This window comes from Falco rusticolus, chromosome 4 (assembly GCF_015220075.1).
Source record: "Falco rusticolus isolate bFalRus1 chromosome 4, bFalRus1.pri, whole genome shotgun sequence".
NCBI classification, from domain to species: Eukaryota; Metazoa; Chordata; class Aves; order Falconiformes; family Falconidae; genus Falco; species Falco rusticolus.
In genome coordinates, this window is record NC_051190.1 from 18,193,385 (window position 1) to 18,210,014 (window position 16,630).

Sequence of the window (16,630 nt, forward strand, 5' to 3'; positions counted from 1 at the left end):
GAAGCCCCCCCCTTCGCTGCGGAGTTCCAGCGCAAGGCTGGAAGATGGGAACTTTAATTGCACTTGGTAATTTAAAAGACACGAGGTTTACACGCAATTGACACCCCTCAAGTAAAACCTTGACTGCCAGTGAGCTATCCAGCTCGGCTTACAGAAAGGCCTCTGACTAAAGCAACCAAACGATGCCCTACATTTTTTAATCGAGGTTATAAACACTCAGAATGCCGACTGACAAGCCACAAACGAAGGTGCCTTTATGACTTTTTATTAATAAATACCTTAACAGCACCAATGATCCTTGAACATAATCCTGCAATGCTGCGCACAGCAGCTGCTCGCGGACAGGGAGTAGACGTGTCCGTGTTTTCATGTACAGTTGAACGTTTTGTCCTTTTGTGTTTCCTTGTAAACAAAGTAATCTCTTCCATATTTAACACCTTTCATAAAATTAACCCAATCACTACCAAATAACAGGAAAACGCTCATTTAAATCTACAGCCCTCTTGTTTTTAAAGGTGACTCAGCAAGTGTACAGGAGTGCTGCAATTGAAAACCAGATCACTGTGGTTCCTTTTTAAAGAGTCTGCTCTTTGCATAAAAATATGTGCACACATGTTGAAAACAAGACTTATGGCCACCTTGGAGCTTCCATGTGTCTGCAAGTATATTAGCATTAACATTTTGACAACAAAAACTGGGGGGGAAAAGTGTACTCCTATACATCAGAGTTCTGTACATTGATAAGCATTTATACAAATATAATCCACCAAATATTGGCTTCTACATACAATTCTGAAATATGGTGATTGGTTTGGATTACCTAACCTTCAACAACGCTAGTACTAACGTGAACATTTCAGGCTATTTAACACCCACAGAGGACGTTTGTTTTATGAAGTGGGTAGAGATTTCTCTCGCTGTATGTGCGGTTTACTTATGAATAAATTTAAGTGGTGAAATGCAGCTTGAATAACATAGTTTGTGGTGTAGTAACATCAGCAACTGCAAGTTCTTGTCCATCCACAAGCCCCAATTCTGAAACAGAAATAAAAGTTTAAGTACAGCAAAACAATGTGGCTTGTCTTTTTTATGTAAATAAAAAAAAAATGCCACAAACCATAAATACAATGAAATAAAGCTGCAAACAGCTCACTAGGTAATCTAATACTCATCTAATTCAACCAGGAAACTAACAGACCTTGTCAAGAAATACATAGAACAAGTATGTTTAATCTACATCAGTTACCACCTTGCTTGTTGCAATGCCTTTCTCTGCATCTGCCAACACTTCACATTTAAGCAATTCAAAACTCATCCCTGACACACCTGACAAAGGTGTATTGCACATAAAAGGACAATGAAGCACATTCTACTACATAGTCCAAAATAAAGCTAAATATGCAATACAGAGGGATGAAACTGGCTTTCTGTTTAGAACAGTATCTTGAAAATCTACACGTGACAACTGCGTGGTACCTTTTAGTGTCTTGGAAAGATTTGGCCTTGTTCGTTCTTCAATTGAAGCTACTGTCTGAAAAAAAAAAAAAAAGAAAAAAAAAAGGCCACAGCATTTCCTTTCAAATTCAGGAAAGTAAATTTAAATAAATTAAGATTATTAAAGACAATTATGTATGTTCAGATTACCTGTAAATAAAGTGTTTTATTTCCCCCATACATAGTTGCTGTAATTGCAGGAGATTTCATTTGCCTATATTTAAAAAAAAAAAAGCAAAACAACAACCAGAGAATCAGGTAAAAATACATTTGGAGATTACGTTTTTAAATACTGAACTATCAAAAATTATCAAGTCAGTCAGAATAGCTGCACACTTACAATGAAGCGTTATTTGTCAAGTAATCCAAGATCTCCTGCAGTTTAGCTGATGGGGAAATCTCTATGTTTTGGGGAAGTTGGCTGCAGGCTGGACAGTTCTCCTACAACAAAGTAGCGCATGAATACATGTTATGTTAAATATGAATCTTAAAATGCTGCTAATAAAGTCTCAAAATTATTTGTGTTTGCTTTTTTAAAAGTTTTAGCTCTAGAAATATCAATACTGTTGCAAATATTAATTACAAAACCCAACTCTTCGTGAAGTCTGTCACTGTTCAAAGCAGCAAAGTGTTTATGAACTACAGATTTAATCTAACAAAATTTAATACTACAAACTTTCAAATCAATTTTGTCATAAGCGTATCTTTCAAAAAGAGGTTATGAGTCCCTTATTTTGTAAAAAACATTTCCCATATTACAGGGGAAATCTGCACGACTCACTTTCAAAAAAGTACTGTTTTCCTCTGTGGGTAGCATAGCAAAACAGTCGAGATACCAATGTGGCACCAGCAGACACCACAGAAGTAGCTGTCTGAAGGACCTCCCTATACCAGAAGCTACTCTTCCAAATACTAAGAAAACTTGGCTAAAGAAGCAAAACTTAAAATATATGCTATTACATATACTATGCAATAATTTTTGGTAAACCAACGGGTAGAAGAAAAGGTTTCACTACTAGGACATAAAATACAGCATCTGTTGATCTGGAGATTAATGGTCCTGCTACTCTACGTGGACAGTCTGACACTGTCATCTCTATTAGACTCCAGAACTACAGAAGCTAAAAAAAACCCCACACACACACCCCCAAAACTCTTACATGCTAAAAACAATATTCCAGAGAAGTAGCAGACTAGTAAAATCATAGTTTCTGCTTTTAAAACTTCAGAAATATTATTATTCAGGGCTAGGGGCTCAGAGATTCAATACTGGGTTTCAAAAATACACACAAACTCTGTAAATTCAAGAAAAATCAAGGAAACAACCCTGCACGCCTTTAATGGCACTAACCTTTCTTTCAGCTTCAAATGTGTATGTGTATAATCCATCCACATCATTGAACACCAAATAGTTGTTAAGAGGAATGTAAGCACTGTAATGACAAATATGTTAGTGTTAATACATGTAATTATGTCGCAAATCATGTATGTTATTAATAAGAAATGAAATACCTTGTGGCTATTTTAAAAACTTCAGTGGCGCAAACAGCTGGAATGAGAAAAAAACCAATTTCTTCACTTTCTAGCTCTACCTCAGAACATACAGACATTATTGCACAGAGTTGTACCAAAGAAGTGACAAAAGAAAAAAAAAATCAAGTATAACAATTTTTAAAGAGAAAAATAAAGATCTGAAGGGAACTGGCAGTTCTGTGCATTAACACCATAGATTCCACACAAATCTAAGACTACATTAAGCTTATATACTGTGTTTTCCAACTATTTTTTTTCCTCAGTCTCTTCTACTCCCTCCCACAGTCATACCTCAGCTTAAAATTTATAGAGTCACATCCAGTTTCTCTATGGAAAACAGAAATGACACTGTAAGAATCAGTCAGACTCCTTTAAAAATGACTGTTGCCTTACAAAACTCTAAAGTCCATAAAGCAGAAGTGAGATAAATTCTTCCAGCATACCTGCAATTACTGCATTTGTAGAAGCTACTGCTGGAATAATGCGTTTAACCACCCCTGTAAAAACAAATGACACAACTTAGTCTTTTCCAAGAAACTATACTGAGACACAACTTTTAGCCAGAATAATTACAGAAGGGTGTACCGAAAGGTACTTTAAACTTTCCAGGAATTTCTGTAACAATAAGATAAATGGCCTGCTGTTCGTGCTGCTCAAGTACTTCGGCACTTTATTTTAAAAATGGATCAAGCACATTAAGAAAAAGAAGGTATCACATGAAGAGAACTAGTGAACAAATTTTAAAAACATGTATTCTGTATTTAGCACTGAGTATTAATTTAAAACTCAGTTCTATTCCTCCTGTTCAACTGGAGAAATTCATAAAGGAAAGATGGTTGGGTTTGGTCTACAAGAACAGGCTTGCCAAACTGTACTGGGAACTTCATCCAACTCTTCTTATGAGCCCATCCAGTTAAAACAGCATAGCACATACAATGATATACAGGAAGATTTCCTACACATTGAAGTATGTATATTGGGAACAAGGAGGTTCACTCTTTTTTCAGGCCTGCCAAAAAGACAGCAAGTTCGTTAAGTAGTCTGAAGTTCCTCTGGCTTCTTACTATTGGCTTGTATCCCTCCATACCTGAGAAAACATGCACAGAACTTTTATCTTTGCCTTCTGCCTGCTATGTACTTTATAATGAAGCCATCTTCTAATGCTGAAAACTGTGCAGCCATCTGCATGTACATAATTATATTTTGGAATTGGAGTTCACATTTACCTTAACCAAAAAACCCAAAAACCTACTAAAGAAGCTAGTATGAACTGCTGCAAAGAAAAAAGACTATCTGCAATACACTAGATGAAATCTAATGAAGATACAGAAAGAATCAGTTCACCCTTTTTTGACAGAAAGGCACACACTGAGGTCCAAGTGAGGCATTTCACATCAGCATTTCACAAGCATTATCAGTACTGCAAGTCAAAAAGAGAAGTTACACAAATTCTGGATATTCTGTATGAGATTCTCCACTTCTTTTTTATTTACTTAGTGTTTAAAATGCTGATTAAATGAGTGGCAGCTTTCCGCACTTGCATTTGAAGAGGCATACACAGAAGTGAAGAACAGATGCTACAGCCTTAACCAGCCTGAACTGGCATAAAGTGCTGCTGTTGCTAAAAGAGGCAATCATGTTCTTTTGTTCCTGCTCTTTGACCCAGAAAAAGTGGTCACAGTGTAATACAAATTGTGGAGCTGCTCCAGGTTAAAAATAAAATGGCAAAAAGAATGTTCAGTTTTGTCCCAGATAAGTTCCTCTGATTCATCATGAATGCCTAAACTTCTGATTCATCATCAAAATATTTGTGCTGGCACAGGAAGCAAGCGCTTGTTTCTGTTTTAAGGTGTTAAGGGAGGAAAGAACTATTTCTTCCTCAGCAGAGCTGCTAGCTTAGTCATTACAAATACAAAGAATGCCAATCCAGCCTAATTACAAATGCCACAAACTCAGTGAAATGCCATACCCTTACCTTGGGTGAGTCTGTATGTAACACCTTTAATATTAAACTGCGATGCTCTCTCTAAAGACTTCTGGTAAATCCACTGTATATGTTCAGGATCATCTCCATCCAGCGCAACACCTTCTACAACAAAGTTAAGAATTTACAGGTAAGTTACAGCTATAAGAATTCTTCAGAAATGTAGCGTTCTTTTTGTCTAAAAAAAAATTCCTTTGCTTTAACTTTGGTTAAAATGAATACCCCATTAAGCTATTAAAATGTGACCGTTTAAATAATCAAAATATAAATTCTACAAACATTGTAAATTTTAACACATTCTATATACAAACTACCTTAACTTCACAGATTTATAGAGCTGTTACAGGTTACATTTTAAGTCAGGAAAGACACTGTGAGGTATGAGGGAGCAAAACACACTAACAAATATGGAACTGAAGAGTGAGCTGAAGAGAAAAATCCATCATCAGCTTAAAGGAGGCTTAGAATCAACACAACAAAGAGCCACATATGGTTAAAAAGTAGGATTGTTTTGTTAAAAGTAGCTGTGCATACCTAACTCAAAACAAATGAATTAAAAGGAGAAATGTCCATTTAGCACCAGTGCAATATACTAATTACCTCCAAAAGGTTGCTCCTTTGGCCACTGCAATATCCTGACATACTCAATACAATGCTCTGGTAGTCTGGGCATAGATGCAATAGTACACATGGGAAAATTGACCTGGTGCGGGCAGGGGAAGAAAACCAGAAGAAAGCATGTAATACATTATATATAGTACTAGGAAAAGAAACAAGCAAATCAGAGGAGTAAAAAAACCCATGAAATATTACTGGTTGCAATTACCTGTGGTGGATAAAGCTCAAGTGTGCATTCAACACATGCTGTCATACCAGGAATAATCACACGAACGTTTCCTTTAAAACCTTCAGTCCCTCCATCTATTAAAGGTATGATGGAGCTTGGATCCAGTACACCATCTTCGTAATGTAAAAATGACATCTAACAAATAAAGGGGGGGGAGGGTGTGTTGGTTTCTGTTTTATGAAATATTCTTTTTTTAAACAAGTTGCAGGAAGAATAAAGAATCCTAAGGTTTTTTATTCTTAATGGTACACAAGAGTAAATGCTTAATATACAGTTTATTTGAAAGGCACATAGTGTATAAACCACTAATGTGTCAGTGCACAGGACTTCATCTACCACCTTCATCCTCCACCTCCTCCTCCCCTTCCCCTGCGATAAAAGCTATTATTTCCTCATAGTACACCAGAACAAATGGTTGGTTGGTTTGGCAATTTGGGGGTTTGATCCTTGGCTTGTTGTTTTGGGTTTTTTTGTTTTTAAATACTGGTAAATACTCAAGATCATTATTTTATAATCAACTTTGCAGTGATAAAACCACCTAGTTCAAGGACCAGCTTTCTGCTACTTTGTAGCAGCGGGATTCCAAAAGATGTCATTTACAAGTTGCAGCAGGGTAAGTACTGTTTCGGATAATGAGAAAAAACATTCACAATGGGAGCATCCAGACAGGCTGTGGAACTTCCCTTCTTGTATTTTCAAAAGCTGACTGCACAAGGCCACAAACAACGTAATCTCACTTTGAAATTACCCCTGCGGGGCACTGCACAAATGTTGGCTAACACTCCTCAAGAAAAAGGCCGGTAAGAGAGCATGCATTTTATCCTGTTCACAAAAAGAGGAAAGAAAACAAATAGACACAGAAAGCTGAGAGTTTAAACAGCCCTGATTTCATTTTAATGACGCATTCTGCACAAATCTGTTCAATTTTAGTTATCTATACTCAAGGAATAACCAGGTTTTAAAGAGACCAAAGACTTTACCAGCATGCCATTTATCCATCTTCTTGCAATTATAGAGTCCAGCCCACAAACAATAATATGAAACTCTAGAGGGGGGAAAAAAACAGTATTTGAAGTCTATACTAATGCATACTTCTTAAGACAAAGTATTCTGTCCATAACAGTCCAGAGGAACTGACTAGTCTAACTATCTCCCCTAGATTACCTATATGACAGACGCATTTCAATTTTGTCTATTTGTTACTTCTATTTCCAGTACGCTGTAGAAGACTAAATTAGCAATCTCACTACCAGGAAAAGCAGTGAGGAGCAACAACTGCAAGGTTCCCCTAAAGCACCAGTGGGTGTTTGGCAGGCAAAAAAATACCACTTACGTCGATAGAAGCTTTCATCCATGTCTTGAATCCTTTTAAAATATCTGAGTGTAAGCCCAGTAAAGGAAGATATTTATAAAGTAGTTAAGTTTACTGTCTTCTATTTGCAAACATAAAAGCCAAAACATTATCTAATTTATTACTATAATTTTATGTGACACTTTTTGAAAAAACTAAGTGATTGAAGGATTTGAAATTCCCATAGCTGTAGCATCTGACCAAACAAATAAGGGACATAATTAATAGTCATACACGTGAGAAGGCTCAGCAGGCAAACTATTTAGGCACTCAAATATATGGTCTCACAAATTCCTCCATCACTAAGTGTTGTCCTATGTTTATAAACTAACGTCTCCTACCAGTACATACTCAAAACACTCTGGTGAATACATCTGTAATTCTAACATATAAGTGAAAATTTGAATATTGCGTTTGAATAAAAAGACTCAGTGGAAACGTACAAAATACTTTCTTAAAGCTTAATCTTCTTTCCCCGTGCATATTTCCTGTATGTTAATGTCACTAAGAAAGAATTCTTAATCACCAGCTGAATGAATCTGTTCTTTATTGCACGAAAAACAGGATGGCAGCAAAATACTCTAGATAGTCTTACCACCTACAGAGTTTTGTAGGTTTTTGGAAGCCTTCAGGGCTACTACTACTCTATAAAAGGATACGCTACGACAGCACAGTTGGGAATGCGGCTGTTCAGGAATTCTGCTGCAACTTCTGCTTTTGGTCGCCCCACATCCTTTGGTCTGGGAAAAAAACGAAGTAATTTGAAAGGCATTATTTTAGTAGATTGAATCTTTCCAGACTCTATGCATTGCAATACTGAATTAAGTGACTAATTGTTATCGTAGGACAATTTATTGATATGGATAGTATTAAGGCATCCCTGTGTAGCATCAGATACGAGAGCCCCAGAGTTATCTAAATATGTCCTTGTAACTACAGTTACCAGCGCCAAAAAAAGTAATTAAAAAATCCAACAAGTTATCATTTTGCTTGGGAGAAAAGGGTATCAGAAAAATTGATATCTCAATCTGTGTCCATTATTCTTTGGTGCCACATTTTCCATAGTCATTAGCTGTATTTGAATGGTATGGAATATATGTTAATTTTCTTCATGCTCAAACTATGACAGCACAGATCTCAAAACCAGAGGGAATCACAGGCAACATTCAGTTAATTATGAGTACTGCTGTGATCTGAAAGTTCAGTCACCTTTAGCGACAACTTGTTCAACCAAAACAATGATCATATTCACATATTTTTTTAGGCACATATAAAAAAATAAGTGAAAGCCGAATTGTGAAAATATCACTTACCGAAACAGAAACTGTCGGTTAAGATTAGAAACATCTATAGTATCCATGTCAATAACATGGATCTGTCTAAAGCCAGACAATGCCTGTGAAAAGAGATAGCCAACTTCATTTAATAGGAAATTAAATCCTTACAGTGCTCCAGAACTCATTCCACGTGCCAAAAAAGCAGCCTTTGGAGGAACAAAGGTATTTGCTTTTCATTCCCTGTGCAGACAAGTATATTGGCATTCTTTGTTAAAAGAATGGTCTTTGCTGGGTTGCTAATAGATGGAAACACTAGTATTTCAATAGTCAAAGACAATGTTCTACTGAATGCAATATTGCTTTAGCCTACCTAAGCATAACACAGGGAAGCCAACAGTAGACTGAACCATTAGGGGAACTTTCAATACTCCCTCACAACTGGAATAAATCGAAAGCATTCATTGGGAGGAAAAAAATGCAGAATTTGAATAAATACCATAAGCACTTCTTTGCTTGCCAGGAATAGAAAAACAGAAGTTTAATTCCTCTACAAAATTAAGTATTTGAACATTCACCGTTTTTCATAGTTGGCCTAAATGAGTCTGGTCTATTCACCCTCAAATCACAGTTCAAAATAAGCCAGCATTCTTCACCATATTCAATGCTGGAACAGAACGCAAACACAAGAAGTCACCTCACTATCTAAGAACATGCTAAACCTCTTGCAGGAGTTCTACCGGATCTCTGCATGCAGGAGATCGCTACATTTGGCAAATAACTTTAAAGGAGAATTGTTTTAAAACTGTACTGCGGGTCTGATCTGATAAAAGTAATAGCATCTGTCACACACAAAAAACCAATGTGAATTGTGTTTAAAGGGAAATAAATGTTGTAAAACACTGAGATTAGAAAAAGGAAACGTGTTACAATGTTCTGAAGTGACTCCAAACAAATTTGAGTCCTGTACCCCATGTTTTTTTCTTTTAAGACTGAATCTTGACATATATATATATATATATATGTAAAGACTTTCAAACTTTTCATTTTACATTTTCTGAATAAACAGAGCCATCCCATTCATAGCAAGTACTGAAAATGCTATATCGGGAAACTGATTAAACAAATGAACAACAGGACTAAAGTATCCCACAATATGAATTAATTTCTCTAAGAAAAGCAGGAAGAATTTCTGTATGTCATCTTGGATACCCCTGGTGCTGAACAAACGTTTTGTTTCATTGATAGGTGTTCAGCTTTTGCTCAATATTATCACAGCTGACTGGGAGAGCCTGCTAAAGAGAAGAGCAAGCCTGGGACATCATGAACATACAGATTGAAGTCTTGATCAAATTTATATTTGTTGTCCCAAAGACATGAATCCATGTGAAGAGAATCTAGATTTACTTATGAACATACCTTTCTGAAAATGATAAAAATAAATCATGATAACTTAAAACTTTTTTTAAGGGATGGGAACTGAGCACACACAGCAGACTTATGAAGCCCCTTATTCCATACAAATCCTCCTTCTCAAGGAGTTATCAACAGACTGAATTTGTTATGTCCCAATAAACCCATAAAACAGTAGCTCTGGGCTGAGGTTAAATTCACCAGCACTAAATTCCCAAAGAAAGAAAATTGCCTTGGAGCTGTCATAGTCTCTTCAAGTAAAATCCTGCTTAAGCACTGCAGTAACAAACCAGCAACCAGAACAAGAGTATACACAAGTGCTGGAACTAAGTTCCTAAGATCTGGAATGCGTGGCTTTAAATGGGGCTACTGATTTATCAAGCATCTCAAGCTCGGAGGTAATCTGTGGAAATACTGAAACAGCACTACATAAATTCTATAGTAAAATAACACTTATGCGTAAGCGTTGGTATAAAAGAAAGAAATTGTTATTTCATAATAAGTTATTATATTAATCCACACATTTTCCAGGGAATCCCTAAGGACAGAAATTCTTCTTATTAAATAGAAGCATGGAAAAGTAACGTATTAGTCTAAGCTACCAAACCCAAATAGGATGCCAACAGTGATGCATTGTGATAAATACGAGCATCTGTGAGGATAAAACCCACATTAATAGGATAATTACATTCATACACATTTATTGGGTAAAGGTCTGATAGCAAACGATCCCATGCATTTTAAACACTTTAAAATTGCTTTTCAGAACACATACTGAGAGAATCCATTATAAGCTACAAGAAAACTACAGAATACCTTCTGGTAATCTGTACACCAGAGAAGTACTGTAATATTCCTTCCCTGTTCTTACACTATTGCCTATTCCTCCTTAGCCATTTCAATACAGAACAGCGTGAACTGGCCTGACTCAGTAAAGCTGCCATTATACAGGTTGAACTCAGGAATACAGATCCAACTCTTGAGTGTTCAGACTCTGCAAACAAGCTCCAATTTACTGATTTTGAGTAACCACAAAATCTAAAAGCCACTACTTGTGAAGGCCAAACAGACATGAAAGTCACCATAGACAACCATAAGTCTGGCTCTACTAATTTCACTATGAAAGAACAAAAACAATTCCAGCAATTCTAACCTCACTTCAAATTAATCCAAAGATGTAACATAAACTGAAATTAAATTCAACTTTGACTCTTAATACTGAACTTTGCACTAGCTACTTAGGGCAGTTTAAAGTATTGCTTTGCATCTGAAAAGATACATTTTAGCCACTGTATTCCAAACAACACTTCCTTGTATTATTATGAGCATGACTTGTTCATGGTTTCCCTCATTTCCCTAGATCTGGTAATCAGGGGAAATTACCAACATTAGACCATACGCTGCAAGTGAATTTTTGTCTACACTTTATAAACAGCACCATGTCATCCCTCATGACAAACTTTGAGATAGCTAAATAAATAAATAATACATAAGGTATTAGACTACCACCTGTCAAGCTTATTAACAAAGTGTATTCTTCAAGTATATTGTCTGTATCGTCATGTATTTTATACATTTTCAGGAGAACTTAGAAACTCAGTAGCTATATACAATCAAAAATGCCAAATTAGCAAAGTAAAAAAGATAATTTCCTCAAGGAAAAGAAGAAGACTCTAGGAATCAAAGGGTGAAAACTGAGTAATTACCAGGTTTTTCAGGAGTTCGCATCCTAATCCTCCTGCTCCAATAACTAGTACTTTACATGTGCTTAACAAAAACTCAAGAGCCTGTGGAAAATATAAAACAAAAAATTAATACACTAAATAGGAGAAAGCACAATTTGTCCTTTGCTTCATAACCCTTATAAATATGTTACCATACATTTTCAGTGCCTAGTAAGTTTCACATAAAACAACCTAGATCAATAAAACAGTTTGTGCTTGCAGGAGTAATTTACATATCGGACTTTAATCAGCTGTTGAGTTAATGCAGTTCCTATATACCAATTTACAGAAAAGTAAGACCTCTGTAGGTATCAGTATTCTCTTTATACTCATTTTAACCGTAAAAAAAAAAGGCCCACCCTTATAATTACTCGGTTTAAGGAGTTAATGTTTTCTTCCTCCAAATATTTTACCGATACATAATAAAAAATAAATCTAAACAGGCAGACAACATTGCTGGCCAAAAAGAACCCAAATTTTTCACTATATAACTGCTTTCTGTGAACTGTTTTACTAGACCCCAGCCTCAAAGTAGTAAATAACAGAACAGTATATTAAAAAGGTAACAGTAAACTGTTTGTACAGAATTCAACGGTAAGGTCTGAAACAAAATGTACCAAAAAAGGAAAGCAGAATAATTAATGGAGTCTAAATTTTGCTTTTCCCTACTAAACATCTTTCCCAATTCTCCGAGTACTCATATTAACCTCAATCCCTTCTTTAAGTACAAGAAATTCCTTACTCTATCTCGTTATTTAAAAACAGAGAGACAAATGCTGCTATTTTTCATGTGGAACTCAAAGGCAGCATAATTCATATGTTGTTGTATATTCATATATACGATGACAGCAAACTTGTAGTTGACAGTGTAGAAATACAAGTTTATAAATAAGAATACAGTATGCCCTTCTAGAATCACAATATTCAATTGATTAAAATAAAAGCTTTTCATGCAGTTTTAGTATTCATACACTGCTGGTGGTCAATTCATGAAACTGTTTACATTAGTTTGCAACACACGCTACAGATTTTTTATTTAAAGTAAGCATTTCTCACTTGAGTGCCTGGCTCGAAATCAGGATGTGTGAATGGTCCAGATCGCTCGAGGAACTTCCTTACATGGTTCCAGCGACCTTCCCAGTCTCCAGTGTCCCCACACCCACCATCAACAGCCATTCTGCACAGAACACAGTAAATTCAGCTGCAAAATCATAGAAAAAAAGGCACACCTCCAAAATGCTTTTTTTTCCTTATATATCTTAAATATACCTAAATTATTGACCATTCATATAAATGCATCAGCATATTCTTTATGCATTTAAGTTACATGCATGAACATTTGCATGAGTGGGTTTTATTTGTGGAACTAGAAAGCAATAATACAAATATGCATAGAAGGGGAAAACCCCAGGCATTTCAATAAATCCCACTGATTTAGCTCTGTTACTAGTAAAAGTTGACCTGAAGTGAAAAAAGGGTCTAGCCTTTTTGCTTTTATTTCCCTCCTATTTCAAGACAGAGGTTATCCCTTTAGATTTTGAGGGTGATGGTTTTTTCATCAGTCAAGTATTGTATCCTTTTTTTGGCAAACTTTTTAAGTTCATAAATTGTATTCAGAATTATCAGTATGCAACTGCAGTTGCAAGGCACTGAATAAGTAACAGTAACATGCCCCAACACTGTCCTCTGAATCTTCATAGTAATTTATTTAAACAAGAGTAAAAAAAAATACAAATCCTGAATGCTCTTCACCCTCAGTTGGAAGTAATAGAATGTAGAACATCCCCATTTTTCAGTCCCCTCCTGAGCTTGTCAGTGGTAGCAGTCTCACTTGGAGAAAACAATGTTTGCAATTATCTCTTTTAAATTTTCAAGACAGAATTTTATATCAAAGACTCCACTACCCTTTTTCTGCTTTTGCAGGTCACTTTTAGTAGTACATAACTATAAATTTAACCTGTTAAGAGACTTACTGGAATAGTTCAAAATCAGCTTTCAAGTAATTTTCTAATGTAAGCTCATCAGCTACACAGAAAAAGCCCTTCTGCAACTGAGCGTACTTCCCCTTTTTAAATAGGAGCTCCGCTCAATATATATTATGAACGATTGTGCTCTACATTAATACAAAACTAAGCTTGTTATGAAAGAGCTCTGCCACTCCTGTGTATGAAAGGTTGTGTCATCATTAATAAGAAGCATTATTAGCTTCCTCCTATGAGGTAATATGAAGAACGCCTGTATCAATAACCATTGGGTAATGTTCAGATTTTATTATTGCTACCTGGTGATTCATCTCAAAATAAAAGGAAAATGTAGTGAAAACGTCTAGACAGCAAATGCCTTTATCCTCACATAATTCAGAAGATGGACAACACAGTACGTCTGTAGTAACTTTAACTTGCAGGCAATTAATTTTGCAAAAGATTTTCAGTAACAAGGAAAAAACTTCACTGAACTACAGGAATAAACACATCATAATTCGCCTATATTTTGGCTGCAGATTGAACTCATTCCTGGTTAAGTGTTGACTTTAGGTAAGTTACTGTATTAGCAGTTAAGTAAAATCTACAAGATTTATTTGAATTCATAAGTCTTTTGACCTTTGACTTGCACTTTTGTACCTCCCCCAGTTTTCACAGTAATTTGAAAACACATTATTTTGGGAAACAGCATGAAGAAATACAACACTCCCTCTGCTGAACCCTGGGCTCATCTGTTATATACCAGTTTTCAGGATGTGCATTAAGCACTAACTTAAGCAAATAAAATAGGTCAACATACATCCCAATGATTACTTCATGGATTATACTAGGAATTTTAACTTTTCTGGAAGTATGTACAGAAACTATGCTTGGTGACATTAAGAACAACTTTTTAAACCCTTTTATATAGTCCATATAAACAGCCATTAAGCAGCAGTAATCCTTTTCTGTTTAGATATGTATTTTTCTTTATATGTGATAAAATGTAACATCTAGTTTCACTTTTGACATTATACTACATTTTGGTTTCTACTGGGTTGGACATTGTGGAGATCTGAAAAAAAAATCAATAACTCAACCTAAGGTTTTCTGTTTAACTTCAGATACAGGTTTTTTTAAAGTATTTATTTTTGCGTTGCTACAGCATTACCAGGTATCTGTATTATGAGAGTTTAACAAAATTCTTATTTATTCCATCAAATTAGTTTTAAATTTTGTTTAAAATATCCGAGCACCACAGTCCTTATGTTGCTTTAGGCCCAGACTTTTCCCTGCCACCTCCCCATGTCCAAAGCTTCATGCTTTTGAGGGACTTCGCATGCACCCTCCCCATCCAACATGCCCAAGGACTTTTGTGACCCTCACCCCGACACACACATGCACTGCCTGCGAGTCCACTGCTCGAGCAGGCAGGTCTGATTTGCGATCTTTGGGAAGAGGGACACAAGCAGATGGAAGGGAGTAATTAAGGGATGGAAGCAGATGAGGTTAAAGATTTCCGAGCATTAGTTTTCAAGGCCATTAAGACAGATGTGTAGAATTTAGGGTTTTTAATAAGCAGAGGCAACAGTTCTGTAGCCTGAATTTTTAATTTTCAGCCAAAATTTAGTCACCTGCTTCTAGCCTAAAGGCCCTCCCCAGGTCCCTGACCGGCAATGCAGCTTTTTCCACTCCTGTCACAAAGCTCTTCAGCACACCAGCCTTTACTCATGCGAAGCTCCAAGCCCGCAACTCCCATCCCCGCTCCGGGTGAGCCCCTTGGTCCTCTCCCCAGGAGATTCCTCTTCCCCAGTCCTTGCTGATCAAGCACCCTTTCGCGTGCCCCCTCCTCACACTGACCGACCTAACACCTTTCCTCCGGCTCCCGGTCCCCGCCCGGGCCCTGGCCTGCGCCACCCCCGCCCCTCTCCGCCTGCCAGGCCCCGGGCCGGCCATGCACGGTCGCCCCTGCCAGCGGGCCCCGCAGCCCTGAGCTAACCCGCAGCCTCCTCCCAGCCCACACCTTTCCTGCGGGGCTGCGGCTCGCCCTGACCTACCAGCCGCCCCTCAGCAAGCGCTGCCTGCCCCTGCCCCGGGCCAGGAGCCCGCTCGCCCGCAGCCCCGCACTAACCCATCCGCCAGCAGCTCCTCTAGCCTCCTTCTTTTCTTCTCCCTAAAAGAGAGAGAATAAAAGAAGGGTCAGTATCGCGCTACAGAGACCGGGGAGGAGGGAGAAGGGACCCCGGGGCCCACCCGTCCCCGGGAAGCAAGGGAAGGGACAGCCGAGCACACACATACAGGGCACTTACGGTTCCTCACCATCCGCCATATTTCCCTCTGCTTCCCACGATGCCCCGCAGCGCCTCTATGGGCGGTGCTTTCCCAGAGCGCCGCCACTGTTGCAGGCCTATAGAGTTGGGGAAGGCGGGATAGAGCGTCCGCCAGGGGCGCTCATCACCATGGCAACAGGGAGGCGACACCACCACCCCTCTCGGGCCCCACCGCTCCCCGAGCCCCGATGGCCGCGGCCTCGCCTGGGCCGGAGAGCCTTCGGAGCCCCAAGGGGCAGCCCCAGCCCGCGGAGGGGACCTGGCCACCTCCCTCCCTCGGCCTGGAGCGCCCGGCCGCAGGTTCTCCCTGTGCCCAGTTCCCTGATGCTTCCCGGGAGCCTCAGGGGCACAGGCTGTGGCCATCGCGGCGCTTTAAAGCCCCCGGGAAGGCTAGAGGCCAAACGTGGAGGGGGGGGCAAGCCTCAGGCTGCGCGCTGCCCACCAGCACGCTGCCTTCTCCGCCTGAGCTGTGTTTTCGGTTGTTTTTTGTGTTCTCAGCGTGCCCTGGGCAGAGCCCAGCCTCACAGGCCGCCCTGAGAGCACACACAGGCCAGCCTCTACCTGCCGGAGCCTTTGCTCTAGAGCTGATGAGAGGAATGGTGTCTAAGCGCAGGGCAGGAGGCAGAGGAGCAGGGCTGCAAAGGCTGTGCCTCAGGCTCTTAAAACTACAGGAATCCAAATCTTTCCCACTTGAGCTGTGAGAAGCAGCTGCCAACCTC

The 16,630-nt window shown here is 38.4% G+C and overlaps 1 protein-coding gene across 5 annotated transcripts; it reads right to left on the minus strand.

Annotated features, from left to right (window-relative positions):
- Positions 1–249: 249 nt before the first annotated feature.
- On the minus strand, positions 250–15,965 carry UBA3 (ubiquitin like modifier activating enzyme 3). Of its 5 annotated transcripts, none has more exons than XM_037385486.1 (18): positions 15,891–15,954; positions 15,713–15,754; positions 12,677–12,797; positions 11,603–11,683; positions 8,523–8,605; positions 7,869–7,949; positions 7,192–7,235; positions 6,839–6,903; positions 5,838–5,993; positions 5,612–5,714; positions 5,003–5,116; positions 3,471–3,524; positions 3,007–3,043; positions 2,846–2,927; positions 1,835–1,935; positions 1,645–1,708; positions 1,477–1,531; positions 250–1,035 (listed from the first exon to the last, which is right to left on the minus strand). In XM_037385486.1, the coding sequence occupies exons 1-18, from the start codon at positions 15,908–15,910 to the stop codon at positions 947–949; spliced, it is 1,392 nt and encodes a 463-aa protein (XP_037241383.1). In that variant the 5' UTR covers positions 15,911–15,954; the 3' UTR covers positions 250–946. The 5 variants fall into 5 exon arrangements, with proteins under 5 accessions (XP_037241383.1, XP_037241385.1, XP_037241387.1 ...); XM_037385488.1 differs by having other exon boundaries at positions 15,880–15,936; XM_037385490.1 differs by having other exon boundaries at positions 15,695–15,754; positions 15,891–15,925.
- Positions 15,966–16,630: the final 665 nt, after the last annotated feature.